The sequence below is a fragment of the Chamaea fasciata genome, unplaced genomic scaffold (assembly GCF_029207755.1).
Source record: "Chamaea fasciata isolate MVZ Bird 193981 ecotype frontalis unplaced genomic scaffold, bChaFas1.0.hap1 SCAF_19, whole genome shotgun sequence".
Taxonomy (NCBI): domain Eukaryota; kingdom Metazoa; phylum Chordata; class Aves; order Passeriformes; family Sylviidae; genus Chamaea; species Chamaea fasciata.
Window position 1 is genome coordinate 6,260,400 of NW_027094104.1, and position 15,967 is coordinate 6,276,366.

General features: G+C 44.1%; 1 protein-coding gene across 1 annotated transcript; it reads left to right on the forward strand.

Moving 5' to 3' along the window:
* Positions 1–11,078: 11,078 nt before the first annotated feature.
* Positions 11,079–15,410, forward strand: TOB1 (transducer of ERBB2, 1). The gene is made up of 2 exons (XM_066200503.1): positions 11,079–11,241; positions 13,475–15,410. The coding sequence occupies exon 2, from the start codon at positions 13,612–13,614 to the stop codon at positions 14,581–14,583; it is 972 nt and encodes a 323-aa protein (XP_066056600.1). The 5' UTR covers positions 11,079–11,241; positions 13,475–13,611; the 3' UTR covers positions 14,584–15,410.
* The last annotated feature ends 557 nt before the right edge of the window (positions 15,411–15,967 follow it).

Genomic DNA, 15,967 nt, shown 5'->3' on the forward strand with positions numbered 1-15,967 from the left:
TAAAAGATTCCTTGATCTAAACTTTAAAAGATTTGTCTTCAGAGAGATCAAAGTCAACCCAATGTATGTCTGGCACCCCTAAGGTTTTCCTCCATCCCAGTCTTCAGGTAAACCTGGAAAGAAACATTTTGTGGCAGAGTAGTAAACCATGGTGACTAGGTTAAAGTGGATCTGGTCATGAATTCTCGAGTACTAATACACACCTATCATTCAGGCTTCTTAATTATTATTTTCCAAGAGGCAAAACAATATTGACAGAGCTTGCACTGTCAGATGCAAGTCAAGATAAAATCCAGTGCCAACAGAAAACACGGAAAATTACATCCCACTGCCCAGCAACTCACAGTCAAGCAAGTAAAATATGATTTGCACAGCTGAACAGAGGCATTGTCAGGGTGCTAACCTAGGAGCCAAGCACTCCTAAACCCCATCTGTCACAACCTGTTCCTTACTCCTGGGAAAAATCCATGTAGATGGCTCCCTAAAAGAGGTTATTAATTCTGGGCACCTTCTTTATTAATTTTGGGGTGTGAATCTTTATGTCCTCTGATTTCTAAACAAACAGTGGCATGCTGTGACTAGGACAAAGCTGTCTCATTCCTTCCTGTTGCTGTGGAAGGCATTTTTTCCCAGCTTAGCTAAATTATTCCAGGAATCAGCAGGTCTCAGTGCACACCCAAGCCTCTCTGCCTGTTACCTGCCAGTGCCATGGGAAGGACAGGGTGTTTGTGGGCACTTTGAAGGAAGCAAAGCTGAACAGAATTGCTGAGTGTTATTGTGGAGGGCTGGAGTACATCTTGGATATGAATCATCTTGCTCTTTCTGACCTACTGTCCTAATTGAAACTCATTTATTCCTCAGATGCTTGTTGCTGCCCGGGTTGTACCTTTTCACAATGAAGCAGCAGCCTGGAGCTGCAGGTGTTTGCCCCACTCCTTCATTACATGACAAATTAGAGGAGATTTAGTAAACAGACATGCTGAATCACGGATCCTCCCCAAACATGACCCCAAATCCCTGCCCTTTAGTTCTGCTGTTTTCTGTGGCAGGGTCAGGCCAGGACACAGCTTTCCCATTGGCTATATGAATTTTACTGCTGTGCATGTTCCAGTAAAATCAAAGGCCTTAAAAAGCAGATTCAGTGGAAGCCTTTTTTTTGTCAGGGCCTTTACACTCATTAGTTATAGTTTAGAGCACAAGCTGCAGGGCAAGACCAGCAGAGTTGCTCCTGTTTGATTGTGCAGGTGTTGCTGCTTCTTCAAGAACCTCCATTGCTCTGTGGATCAGAGATGAGAGATGTCCCAGCATAGTTTTTCCAACACATTTAAGAAGCATGACCTTCCCATACCATCTTGTATCTCTGTTTATTACAGGGAGGACTGATTGCCTGCTCCAAGATGCCCATGGTGACAGTCTGCCCACCCTCATCCTTTGAAGAATTTCCATCCAAGGGCTTATCTTTGCTGCAGAAAGAGCTGGGACCTCCAGCCAAGGGTGGTCTGCTTCCTGCTCTGCCTGCACTCCTCCTGGCAGGGTAACAGTAAATGGCAGCTGAGTAACCCACCAGTTGCTGTAAATGAAGAGGTTAAATGTTGAAATGGCTGCAGGTATTGAATCCATCGCTCCCCTCGGCAAATCCCCTTGTGCCTCCCTTGAGTCTTCCCAGTGATGTTCTTCCTTGTCGTCAAGGCACTTGCCTGATTCAGCTGAATTGGGGATATTAACAATTAATTGTGCCCATCTGGATGTCACTTGGGCAGGCTGCTGTCAAACATTTAGCAAGAACCATCTGGATAGGAATACTGGACTTCCAAAACACACTTCTGGGAACATAAGTGAGAGAGAGCTGTCAAATGCAGCCTGGGCTGGGAGTAACAATCAACACTAACCTGTCCGGGAAAGCCAGGCATGTTTTTATGTATTTCACTCCTATCTTTGAAGGATTCATACAGCAGTTTTTTAAATCTCAGAATGTGTTGCTTTCTTTACCATTAGAGATTCCTCCCCCCCCCCCCCCCCTTATATCTTTTAAATGTGCTTTTATTTTGCAAAGGTACAGCCTTTGTGCTGATCAACCAGAAGAGACCAGATCCTTAACTCTGGCTGGATTCTGACCCAGCTTTAGATCAGCTCTGAATTTTAGATTTACTCCTCCTTACCATATTTATGGTGGTTTTTTACAATTAGTTTTTTTCTTAAGGGCTTATCTCTGGAAACAAATTTCAACTAAATTTCTTTTTATTCTACAGAAGGAAGCTCTTGGAGAAAATAGTATCCAACTCAGAAGAGAACTTCCAGGGAGCAGATCTCCTGGTGTGAAGGAACAATCGCATTATTATCTCTCTGGAGCTGGAGATAAATGGGATTTAACCTCTTTGAGGCAAAGCATTTATCAGACAACAAAAGTTAAAATTCCTGGTAAGGAACAAGGTTGGGCTGTGCAGCAACAAGTGCTTCTGGAGAATCTAAGCCCATGTATGTACTGAAGTTACTGTTTATTTTCTGATATGAAGCCAGTCCCACATATAAAGGAAACAAATTCAGCCTCTTCCTCATATGGTTTTCAACAGCTGCTCATGCAATAGTTCAGCCAGCCAGAAAGGAGATGTTCATAGATAACTGGAAACAAAACCAATTTCTGCCGCTTCTATGACTGGTTTCACTCCCAGATCCGTCAGCTCAGGGCTGGCATCTTTAACAAATCCTCATAGGTGGGATTGCTGGTGAATTGCTGTGGTTCATTCAGGTCATAGCCCTTCTTCTGCTCTTTTCACTACCTGGTGGAGAGTTGAAACAGAGATCACCCAAGGCACAGGTGCTGGTTTGACTTATTGCCACAGTCAGCTAAATCTGAGCTGTCTGCCCAGTATCCATGGCTCAGTTCACCTCGGGTCTCTGGCATTGCTTCTTACAATTGCCCTTCTTATACTTAAATTTCAAAACCAGAGAATTCTTCTGGTTTTAAGCACAATCACACTTATACCTCCAAATGAGTACGAGGCTATTTTCAAGATTTTAAAAAATCCATTTAAAATACTTGGGTCTGTATTTTCTTGCTCATGTATGCAGGTACTTCTATTAAAAGTACTCTCTTCCATGGCTCTGTTCTGAGCCATGTCAGGTGTGTATGCAGCCTTAGATTAGACTGAAATGAAATTGTGAGAATTTATGGAAAAGCTTTTTTGTGATAAAACATCCTCACTATGTAGCCTTACAAACTAGATAGTTAGAGTTGGAGCTCAGAGAGTGGCTATGAATATGGAGAGCCAGGAGTTCGAATAATCACAAGGGAGGCAACTGCACCAGCCAGGATGAAAGATGAGATTTTCAGCAGAAAATTGATCAAGATAACAAAGCAGGGGGAAGATGTCTTGTGACAGCAGCTGGATTTGTAGCATCTAGCCTCAAATAGGAGCATGAAACATAAGTTTGCTTGGAGGAGGAAAAAAGTCAATCAGGAGATTTCACACAGGATTGTGAGACTATAGAAAGCTCCAAGGCACCCTGGAACACTGCACCATTTACCCTAATCGGGAGATGAGTCAGCACTCAATTATGCTCAGGCAATTTTATATTCAGGTTTTTATGCGTTGGTGACAAAGCAATTTAGATAATATGGTCACACAGCAGAATCACTTTCTTTACAAATCTGAGTTCCATTAGCTACCATAAAAAGTATGTCACTCCAAGTGCTCATTTCCCCAGCATGGAAGATAATCGTCATGTGGGATCAAGAAGAAATCTCTTCTTCCCATTTCCAAACACAATGTAACTGTGTGTCATGGCTGTTTTGTCCCTGCTTCTGAAGATCCTAGTTACAGCTACTCTTGAGACTGCACAGATCCATTGCTGTGTGCAGGGGCTGTCTGAAGTTTTTGCATTAATAATAGCACATGAGATAATGGCTCCTACTGGGTAGTGTGTTCGAGAGAAAACATTCTGTTCTAATGAAGTGGGTCATATATATGTAGGTACACGAGGGTGGCTCAATCTATCCATCACAGCTATGACTTGTGAAACAGAAGAACCTCTGTGAAATTGTGTTACTGGCAAATCCCATGAGCACTGTCCTGGGGGATTTCAAGGTGTGGCTTTATGCAGCATTTTGACACCAGTTCAGGAAAGATGTTTTGCTAATATGACCTTTTGCTTAATTTTTTAAGGCACTTATTATACTGTGTTGGGAGTAACACCTTTAGGAATCAGAAGTTGGAGAGGAAATGAATGATTTACTATTTGAATCGAGTGATCATTTCAATGCCAGTGACAGATTGAGTCTCTCATGGACTGCTCCTTACATAACAGGATGCAAAACTGTAAAATCCACTTTGTATGTCTCAGGAGCAAACACACAGCTTGAATCTTCATCCCCTTCCATTACTCTGTCTCCGTGACTCAATGGACTTTAACAGGAGCTGAGTAAGGACCAGATCTGTAGCACAGCAAGCTCAAAGAGAAATTTCCATTAGCTTTTTTCCCCTCATGGATAATACCCTAAAAGATTCAGGGTCAAACCTTCAGCTGTCATATCCTGACATTTTTCCACTCAACTAGCCCTTCATGTCCGCACAAGTACTAGGTTCCTGTTCAGCTGAAAAGAAACACTCTTGTTCGTTTTTGTTTGTTTGTTTTTTAATGAAGATAGTTTTCATGACCTTCTCATGATGACAATTTTCAGAGTGTATTTATCAAGACACAGACATTTGAACTCATTTACTTTGAAGTCACTGTCACTCACACTGTCACAGTGTGACAACACAGCAGGTTAACTCAGCACTTCTCAAATCAGACTGCCTTCAGACCCAGTATCAACAACTCTAACCAGTGCCTTTCCTAAAGGTGATATTCTGCCTGTCACCTGGCAGTCACCAATTAAACTCTCCAAGTCCTGGGTTCAGAATAAAACACTGTTACTGATAGGAATAGTGTCCAGAAACACATAAGAAACCCAGTCAACAACCACATGCTCCAGAGAAAGGGATTGCCTGAAAACTTAAAATATGGATGGCTTCTTACTGAGCTGCACTGTTCTTGGTTGTTTTAAATTCTTAAGCAAGAACCAAGGGAAATCTTACGGGGATGTTAAAACTACATTTTGTTCTGCATTTTATTGCAAAGGATTGAGGCACCTTCCAATCTTGATAATAAATTGACAGTGCAGGGAAATATCCTTCCTCCCCTTCTCATTCCAGACGCATCTACATCACTTTGTTGAAGAACTAGAAAACTGAAGGCTTCACTGATCCTTCCTAAGTAAACAAAAAGCATTGCTGGGAGACCCAAAGGGTGCAGATTTGGCTTAGAGGACATTGTGGTTAGTTCAGGAAAGGTATTGGCTGGATCTTTGCCTAAATAAAGTTGAGTTTCCATTTATTTCAAAAAGAGACCCCCAGAAATTCTCAGATGATTTTTTTTTTTTTACCCTAGCTGATTATAATCAGAATGTCAAAAAAGTAGAAGATTTTTTTGTGTTCATTGGACCGTTTTGGTAAACAGTCACCCCTCCCTTGTTCCTTCTTTCAGTTGAAACAGACTGAATGAAAGCTATTTCTTTGTACTGACTTTTCCCCCCTTTATTATCTATTTTTTTCACATTCAGTATCTCTCTTGAATAAGATTGAAAGGTTTTCCTGGAATTCCCTTTTCAGGAAAAAAAAAAAAAAGATTTACTTGCTTTCCTGGAAAATGCTAAGTACACAAAATTTTTAAGTAAATTCCTAGTGAGACATTTTCAAGCTACCTTCATGTATCCAGAAACTGAAAGGGCAAAAGATCAGCCCTTCATCTTCAGTGTTTATTTTTGATCCCCATGAAAGCACTGACAGTTTAAAAAGCAACTTTCTGTCTCTTTAAAACTGTTTATGAATCATGGTTTGCAATGGGCATAGTAAAGCACTTGAAGCTGATTAACTGAGAAGTTCTATGGCTATCAGCTAGGACAGTCCTCACCTCATAATTTTATCTATTAACAGATACTGCACAACTAACTGACATTAAACTGGCAGGATCCCAGCACAAAGGTGAACTCGAGGAAAAAACTATATTGGATTTTAATAAAACTTTCTTCAAAGGTCAACCCTCTCTAATGTATGAAATCAATCTTCCTTTCTCCTTCTTCAGCCCATTTATGCACAGCTACAGGAAATTGTGATGCTCATAAGACATTTCCCATTCTCTCTCCCTCCTATTACAGTTTCTATCTACTTCTGACCATTACATTTCACAGCAGTTTTAGATTATTTACTCCTCATTTCACTCTTTTTTATTTGCCCTCTCAGAATCTGTGCCCCATTCTGAAAATGTTGCTTATCAGGCTCCTCTTCAAGAACAGATCCTACCTCATACCACCTTCAGGCAAAACAAGCAATCCACATTTTTACTTGAAGTTTCATCCTTGAAGGTGGACGAAACTTTGGGAAGAAAAAAGCTTTTGTGCAAAGTCTTTATTTCTCCTGGTTTTATTTCTCCTTCTTACCCAACAGGTGCTTTCTGTGTCTTGCACAGGACTCTTATCAACTTTTCCCAGGTAAGCCGTAATATTGGCAGCATTCCACTTAGGAGAGAGTGATGTCCTTGTGAGTTCTGAGCTCTAATCTCCTGCAGATCAGTTCCTTCTACTGATGTTGGCCCAGGAAAAATTATATATATATAGAGAGAGAGAGAAAGATTTTTGTTTTTTAATTAAGAAGAGTCACTAATATCTAAGAAAGTACCAACTTAGAAGGTTTTTTTTCAGTGTACTCCCTACACAAAGCTGTAGATATCCAGATCTGGAACCTGCCTTTCAATCTGTAGCATTCAAGCTCCAGCTCTTGGTGGCCAGCTTTCATCACCAGAGACACTAACATCACACACTGTAACAGCAGAGCAAGTCCTGTTGCTGGTGTTTGGATTTGCCTGCCCAGCTAGGCTGTGGCAGACCAGACCCAGAACATTCCACAGGAATTGATACCCAAACTTCCAGGGTTTCCAGGATGGGGTGATCAATGCTGAGTTGCTCTCAGCCCATCAGTACTCCTGTACCCTCGGTTCTCCATTCTCCCCCTTTTGCTGCAATATTTCCCTCCTTCCACTTCAAGGGCTGTTCCTCCCCCTCTGTACCTCTGCCCAAACTGACAGACACTGCCAGGTCCCCCTGCCTCCATCCCTTCCCTGCATGTTCCCAGGACACTCCTCCCACTCCTCAGCCCCCTGAACAGCAGAGGGCCAAGCACAGACACAGCCTGGGCTGTTTGGCCCAGGGGCAGGAGGTTGCACAGACTCATGGCACACATCCTGCCATGTGCAGGATTCCTTGGCATTCCTTGACAGCCTGAGCTGTGCCAGCCCCTGCCTGCCAGCTGCTCTCCATCGCTGGCAACCAACACATGCACTGTCACAGGATTAGACACAAGCTTGGGGCTCTCCTAGAAGGTGACCTGGCTGTTTTGCCTGAATTTTGCTCCTGCTTATTTTTCACTCCACTGAAACGACGTCACTTACAAGGTGATTTTGTGGTTTCTCTTTGTGGTCAGAGAGCTCTTGGTACTGGGCAGCACCTGGTAAGTCCAGACCCCCTTTCTAATCGGTATTTATGGAAAAATCACTGCTGGTAAAGTGAATTGTAAGAGAATCTACATTCCATTTCAAACTCAGTGCTAAGGTACCTGCTGAAGAGCAGCCAGGCCAGGTTGCTCACACTGATAGATGGTGGGGAAAAGGAACACATGTTAAAATCAGCAAATGGATAAAACTGGGCTAGAGAGGGATGAATACAATAGGGAAAGCTTTCCATTTTTTCAAAATCAAAGCCCAGTTTCCCCCACTAAAAGGGGAATTGTGATCCTAAATAGGAAGATGTTAAAAAAGAGACAGCACTCTATTTGGGAATGTATGATACAAAGCTCCATGTCCACCATCAGGATAAATCTTAAATATTCTGTACAGCAGCATTCATTTAGCAGAGAAGAGGATTCTATGAAAAGGATGGGTGGTGGGAATTCTGAGCCTATCTTCCTGCAGCTTTAAAATTCTTGTCCTTGTTGACATAATTAGTAAAAATTTTCTTGGTTATATATAATTGCTTTAAACAACTTTTAAGATTAACAAACTGTATTTTGGATTTGGACATTGTGTTGATGAATAAACAATACTAATTTAGACTTTTAAAGAGTGCTAGTTATTATCTGAGGAACCAAATTTAGGTTTCTTCAGCAGAAAAGAAGGTCTCTTTGTCAAGTCTGTGCAGTCTCTGCAAGGTTTTGTGGTAATGAAGTTGTTTTACAATGCAGAGATCTTAGATTTAGAGATCATACTGCAGCCCCTCAAACTGTGGAAATTGTAGTTCAGTTGCTGATGGCTGTCTGCTGGCCAGCATTGCAGGATCTGACTATGAACAGGGAATGAGACCAAACCCTTCTTATTTAATATAGATTAAGGAAGTCTTACTTCTAATCTCACTCCTGCCTTGCTCTGAAATACTTGTGTTGATTTGCTCTGCTGGGGAGAAGACTTGTCAAGGTCTGTCAGGAGAGATGAGAATATATAGCTTTTCTTTTAAGATTAATCTTCCAGCTGAACCGAACTGGCAACATGTGTAAAATTTTGCTGCTGGAGTTATTTTGTGTTTGATTGTATTTTTAAAGATTTTTCTAGCAGGGAGACAGACATTTTGTTATTGCTGTGTATTAACCAAAAGGGTTGAAAAACACTGCAGGCCCTACTCTGACCCTTGTGGATCAAAAAGCCAGTCTAGGTTTAAGAATACAAGTGATCCTGGATTAAGCTCTGGGTTTAGGTGTTAATAATTTAACACTACTAGAGTTTGGCCACCTATCTCTGACTTGCCGTGTGTGGACCACACTGTGATCACTGCAGTTTAAAAGCTATTTTTTCAGACAAAAAAGGATAAATTGAAACTTTCACTGGAACACTAGAACTGGGATTGATCCTTGAAGAGGCTATTCCTGGGCCAATGACCCGCCATTAACATTTAGAATCATAGAATGATGGGGTGGTACTGACCTAAAAATTGGTCGAGTTGCATGTAACAGCCAATTTGTCTACAGACATTCATGACTGCATGAGAAGTTTCCTTTCCATAAGCCCCAGAAAAGCACATCCCGATTTTTACAGCTTTAAAGGATCCCATGGTTGTCTTGATTACCAATGTCTTAGCTCTGTACATTTAATTCACTTCCTAATGCTTCTCGTGCACTAAAGCCATTTAAAAGAAAGTCACTGCTTTTAAAACCTGGCACTTTTTAGCAGCTCAGCAGCAGTTACCAGGTTTGTAAAGCTCCTTCTGAAACCTCACCTGAAAATACTGATCTGCAGCACTGTGCAGTTTTTCTGACTTCAAAGGGAAATCTGCTGCTGCCACCCCAGAACTGAGCACAGCGAGAGCTGAACGGTCACCAGTGGCCGATGTCACCTGCCAATGTGCGTTTGTTGTTCTACAGAGACTCCTGAGCTCTAAAGTCAAAACAAAAGCAAAACAAAACTACACCCTGTTTGTCTTTTCACCTTCTCTGTTTCGGGAGTTGCTTCACTTTGTCTCTTTTTGATCCAAACAAATACCCAGGACTCTTTCAGACACCCGGAGATGCTGCAGCAGTTCCCAGTATTCTCCCAGTTGCCAGTGCTTGTAATGCTATAATCTTCCCATTTTATTTTCCATTCGGGGTACATAGTGACAAGCGATTCAGTTTTCCTTGAAGGCATCTTCAACCCTCTAGATTTAAAAATGGGTGAGAAATACGGGGGGAAATTGTAAATATTTTGAGTCTGAATCAAGATTTTAAAGTTGTTTGCAATACCACAGTCCCAGAAGAATCAACACTGATACATCTGAATAAAATCTATGCTTTACGATGAATTAAGCCTTCCATCAGAAATGTTAAGCTGTGGAAAATACTAAATATTACCCTCTTCTTTCCCTTAATATTTCATCTTTTGGGTTACTGCTTCCCATTCTCATATATACTCTCAGCTGCAAAGGGTTAAAAGTCCTTGCATTTCTCCCGACTGGCATTTCCAAATCTCTCCCGGGAGCCATGTAGCGCTTATGCCAAAATGCTTTATTATTATACAGACAGAGCAAGAGGCGGAGAGGGGAAAAAAAAAAAAAAAAAAAAAAAAAAAAAAAAAAAAAGCCCTTCACAATTTGTCCTCTAGAACGGTGTCCTGCTGGCGGTGTGCGGGAAACTGTCCCAGCGCCAACCCTTAACACCCCAAGGGGTGTTTAAGAGCAAACCCGAGGATGTTTTAAGGAATACGGGGGTGGGTCCCATCCCAAACGGATCGGACCGGATCGGCTCCGCTCCGCTAGAGCCCCTCGGCCTGGCCCCGCCGGCATTCCGGCCACCGCCACTTCCCTCACGCCACTGCTCGCCCTCGGTCCTCCAAAATCCGGCCTGGCTCCACCCCCCCCGTTCCAGTGGCCAATCAGCGGCGGCTGCTCGGGCAGGCAGCCAATCGCCGGGCGTTGCTACCTGTGGCGAGTATTTTTAGCCGTCGGGCGCGGGGCGGGGGGGCGGCTGGCGGTGATGTGAGGGGCCGTCCGCGCCCCCCTCAGGACGGAGCCCGTCCGGATTACTCCGGAGCCTGCGGGGTGCCACCCGTGCAGGCACGGCCCTGCAGCCCCGCCGTCGCCGCTGCCGAGGCCCCCGCGGGCCACGGTGGTCATGGGAGATGTAGTTCAGCGCTCCCCCCCTTCCCTTCCCCGCGGGGCTGAGGGGCGCAAGGGCACGGTTTGACGTCGACAGTGACGCAACGGGGCTGCGCGTTGACGTCAGAGAGGCCCCGCGCGCCGCGCCGGGGGGGGAGAAGCAGCGGCGGAGAACCCCGGGCGGGGGGCGGAGCCCCGGCAGCTGGGGGCGGGGCCACCCGGACGCCGGTCAGTGGAGGGCGGGGCTCGGGCAGTGCGGCCGCGCGGGGCGTGGCCGTAGGGGCGCGGCTGTAGGCGGGGCAAGGGAGGGTATAAGTAGGGGCGCGGCGGGCGGCGGGGCAGAAGCAGAGGGAGTGCAGCTGCGGCCGCCGGGCGCGCCCGTCGTGGGGGTGTGAGCAGCGCTGCCCTCCCCCCTCCCCTCCCCCCCTTTTTTTTCCGACCCTTCCCCCTCCCTTTTTTTTTTCTTCTCTTTCCTCTCCCCTCCCATCCTCGCCGAGGGAGCCGGCGCTCGGAGATGGGGGTCGGGTGCTGAGCCGCACCCCCCCGCCCTCACACCCCCGCCGGGACTGTTTGCACTACCCCCGCAGCCCTGGGTGAGTACCGGCCGTGAGGCGCGGGGGGGGCGCGGGCGGGGGTGTGAGGCAGCACCGCCCGGCCCCGGCCCCGGCCCCTGGGCGGGGTGTGCTGAGGCGGTCACGACCCCGCGGTGCCGGGGGGCGCTGGGTGGGTGCAGGGGCTCCTCGGGGAAGGGGCTGGGGGAGAGGGCACGGCCGGGACTGTGAGGGGTCGCTCCCCCCAGGCCGCCCCGGCCGCACTCGGGCGGGGAGGACGGAGCGGTGCTGGCTGAGTAATCGGCGCTGGGCCGCTCCGGGAGCGCCGGCAGCGCCCTGCGGGACCTGCCCGGCCGTGCGCCGGGAGAGGGGCCCTGCAACCCCCACCCGCCCTCCAGATATGCCCCTTCCTCTTCCTCCTTCGCTTTCTTACGGGCTCAGAAAATGCTCTTCCTTCTCCTCCCGCTGCCGCCGGAGCTCCAGGGCTGTGAGCAGAAATCTAATGAGACCCAACTGCTTGGTTATGTAACTCCCGCTGCTTAAGGCTCCTGCCAGGGCGCTGCTGCCGGGCCACGTATGGGCTCAGATCCCCCAGAAATACTGCCGATTTCCAATAAATACATAAAAAGAACGAGTCCGAAATGATCACGCCAATGTGTTTGATCAGCTGCTTTTGTACCACGGATCCGTTTCGCTTTGGAGAAATTTACAGCGTCAGCCTGGTGCGCTCTGAAAGGAACATTCCTTTCTTAAAGGACATGGGGGAAGGGAAGCAGCACAGATGGATTAATAAATCATTTTTAAGTGTCCCGTTTAACCACCCAATCAGCTTTTCGGTACTGATTGTGCCCCTTTTGTAAATATCTTCTGTTTGCCCTTGATCTTTTCCTTATCCCTACCCGGTGCTGATCCAGCAAACGTTTAAAGGTCGCCTTATCATACAGCCTTTCAAACTATTCCCATACCGTGTTGGGGAGAACACGAATGGCTTGGAAATAAGGTTCCAGACTTTAAAAGGAGATTATTTGGAGCAAGAATTTAAAAAGCCGTTTAGTCACATTGTTAATTTAACTTTGATTTCTCTAATGTTTAGTGACAGCTACGCTAAATTTTGTTCTTAGTGATGCAGTGCAGAAAAGCCCACTGTTAATTGAAATTCTCTTCGGGCTTTTGGCTTGAGCCAAAAAAACCCACAAACCACCCATATTTTGTTGTATTGGAACTTTTTGACAAAGGTGTGTGTTTTGTGTGCATGTTTATACCAAGATACTGCAGGATTGGTGTTAGCAGTTTGTGTGCATTACCTGATTCTCGGCCCTTCTCTAACTTTAGACAGCAGCTAATTTCTCTTTTGTCCTTTGTGAAGGAGTGACAACTACATTAAATAGAAAATGGAGTCTTGGGGAAGGAGAAAGGCAATCCGGTTTGAGGCTGTCAAAAGCCCTGTTAGCCCAGGAACTTTTTGAAATCTGAGCTACAGACAGTGCAATACAATAACTGGGTATATAATTGCATCTTGCATCTGAAAATAGAAAATAATTTGTAGAGAGCAAAAAATTTGTGAATTAATTTATCGGTCTTGGCCACCCTTCTGACAGAACATACATGCAGCTTTTATGTATGTGCTGACTGCATTTCAGTGTGAACTGTTGGATGTGCACAGCGGACATTTTCTCCTCAGTTTGCATCATTTTACCCGTGCAGAGTTTAGGGAGAAGATTTGCTTGGACTTAAATGTTGCATCGTTTTAACAATTTGTATGAAACCTTATAAAGCAATTGTTAACATTTTGAAAATTCTGCAGCCTACAGTTGCAGTCAATATGTTTCCAAACTTTAAAGTGATAAATGACCCTTGGACTAAGACCTTTCAGCCTAAACTAATGGTCTGGTACTAAATTTTGCAGCTGAGTACTATAAATCATCCAAATACAGGTTGGTAATTGAACCCTTGACAGGCTTGGCAGTTCTGTGATGTCTTAAAAATTATCCTTGCTGGTTTGTGAATAACTAAACACCCAGCTCTTGTGATTTGGAAGTGCCCCATGCTGTATGTGTAAACACAAGCCCATCCTCTCTACTGTTGTCTGTAAGTCATGCTGAATGGAGCTGACATCGTCACCTTCTGCAGGCAGGAACAGAAATAGTTTGATGCACATTTTTTCACTTGAAAAGTAACCTATTTTCTGCAGAAAGTGAAGCTAAAAGAATAGGCCTCGGAGCTTGATCTTACACTGTTCTTATTTGGATGTGTTTGCTTTTATTTTTTCTTAAAGGAACAAGAGCACTCAAGGTGAAGGATAATAATCAACTCGAATCAGCACTTTGAATGAAATTTTGTTTCCCTGTGGCATCTTGAACACTTTCTTCTTTGGGTTTTGAAACAGACTTATAACTCTGTGGCACAGCAGCTATGCAGCTTGAAATCCAAGTAGCACTCAATTTTATTATTTCGTATTTGTACAATAAGCTTCCCAGACGACGTGTCAACATTTTTGGTGAAGAGCTTGAAAGACTTCTGAAAAAGAAGTATGAAGGGCACTGGTATCCAGAAAAGCCATACAAAGGATCAGGGTTTAGATGTATTCATATCGGGGAGAAAGTGGACCCAGTCGTAGAACAAGCATCCAAAGAGAGTGGTTTGGACATTGATGATGTTCGTGGCAACTTGCCTCAGGATCTTAGTGTTTGGATTGACCCGTTTGAGGTTTCGTACCAAATCGGTGAAAAGGGACCAGTGAAAGTGCTTTATGTGGATGATAATGAAAACGGATGTGAGTTGGATAAGGAAATCAAGAACAGCTTTAACCCCGAGGCCCAGGTGTTCATGCCTATTAATGACCCAGCATCTTCAGTGTCTAGTTCTCCTTCTCCTCCCTTTGGTCACTCAGCTGCTGTGAGCCCGACCTTCATGCCCCGTTCCACTCAGCCTTTAACCTTCACCACTGCCACATTTGCTGCCACCAAGTTTGGCTCAACCAAAATGAAGAACAGCGGCCGTGGCAACAAGGTCGCCCGCACCTCTCCCACCAACCTGGGCTTGAATGTCAATGACCTGTTGAAGCAGAAATCCCTCTCCTCCTCCATGCACTCTCTCTATGGGCTCAGCCTAGGCAGTCAGCAACAGCAACAGCAGAAGACTTCTGCCCTGTCTCCTAACGCAAAGGAGTTCATTTTCCCCAACATGCAGGGTCAAGGTAGTACCAGTAGCATCTTTCCTGGTGACAGCTCCCTTAACCTCAGTCCTCTCCAGTACAGTAATGCCTTTGATATGTTTGCAGCCTATGGAGGTCTAAATGAGAAGTCTTTTGTGGATGGCTTGAATTTTAGTTTAAACAACATGCAGTATTCTAACCAGCAATTCCAGCCAGTTATGGCTAACTAAAAATAAACCGAAAGTCAAATCCAAGTAAATACTATTGTACAAGTTAAAATGCACGTACCCAAGGGTGTATCTTTTTTCCCACCTCTTGAGATTTTTTTTAAGGCTTGTAGTATGAATACGTTCAGGCTTGGTTAGATAAATACAACATGCATCATTTTTTCATTTGCCAACCAAGCACAAAATTATTTTATACTGACTGTGCATTACAAAAATATACTCTCAAAAATATGGCCTCTTACAGTATTTAAGATATAGCAAGGAAGTGGCTAATTTTTTCATGTGTCTATATATATATATGTGCTCAGACATATATGTATACATATAAAAAAATTGGCACTAATAGGTGGGTTTATTGGTCTTTTTCTAATTGTATAATTTAATTTAGTACAAAGTTTGTAAAATATCAGAGTATATATATTGTTTCTACAACATGGTATTGCATTTATATCTTTTTACTACAGTGATCTGTGACAGCTGCAGCAGCTTCATGTTGTATTTTTTTTACTGAAATTGTAAGATATCCATCTTAAAGACATCAATTCTAAAAAAAAAGTTAAAAAGTTGTGTACAGAATATTCCTTAGTGGTGGAATTAAAATGTACGAAATATTTGCTTTTTTCAAAAGAAACACAAATTGTATTTTCTGTTAAAAGTTTAAAGATTTTTGCTATATATTATGGAAGAAAATGTAATCGTAAATATTAATTTTGTACCTACATTGTGCAATACTTGAAAAAAGGTATAAAAGTATTTTGAGTCAGTGTCTTACATGTTAAGAGGGACTGAAATAGTTTATATTAAGTTTGTATTAAAATTCTTTAAAATTACTTGGCTGTGGTGGTGTGTGAATTCTGTGTCCCGCTGGTGATCTGAGCACCGTTGTCCTCATGCTGGCACTGCCAGGGCTGCGCCAGAGTCTGACTTAGGAGCAAAGGGAAGGGTGGCTCAGTGGCTGCACCTCATGGGGGGCTCCTGACCCAAAATACCCCTGACAAAGAATCCCATTAGGGACTTGCCTGCAATCATTTGAACCAATTTCACTTGTTTTTTTGTAATTGCAGCTCACTGAAACCAAAATGGAATTCTATTTTTTTTTCCTTGATAATTATGGCTTTTCAGCTCTGTGAACATTGAGTTACGGGGCGATGGGATGTGTCTAGCAGGGACTCAGGTGATTCAATAACATCTCCTTTCCATGTCATCGGGATCATTGGAACTATGCTCTTGGGAAGTCCTGGACCAGCAAACCAGCATTCTGCCTCTGTTTTAGGGATTAATAGCTCAGAAACTAACCTGAATAGAAGTGCTGATTTACAGCTTACTAAACCCATTGTAAACTCACATTTTATATGCTCTATTAAAAAGAGAAATGTGATGCAGCTAC

Excerpts from the sequence above, each read along its gene's own strand:
- TOB1 (XM_066200503.1), top strand. The coding sequence starts at position 13,612 with ATGCAGCTTGAAATCCAAGTAGCACTCAATTTTATTATTTCGTATTTG.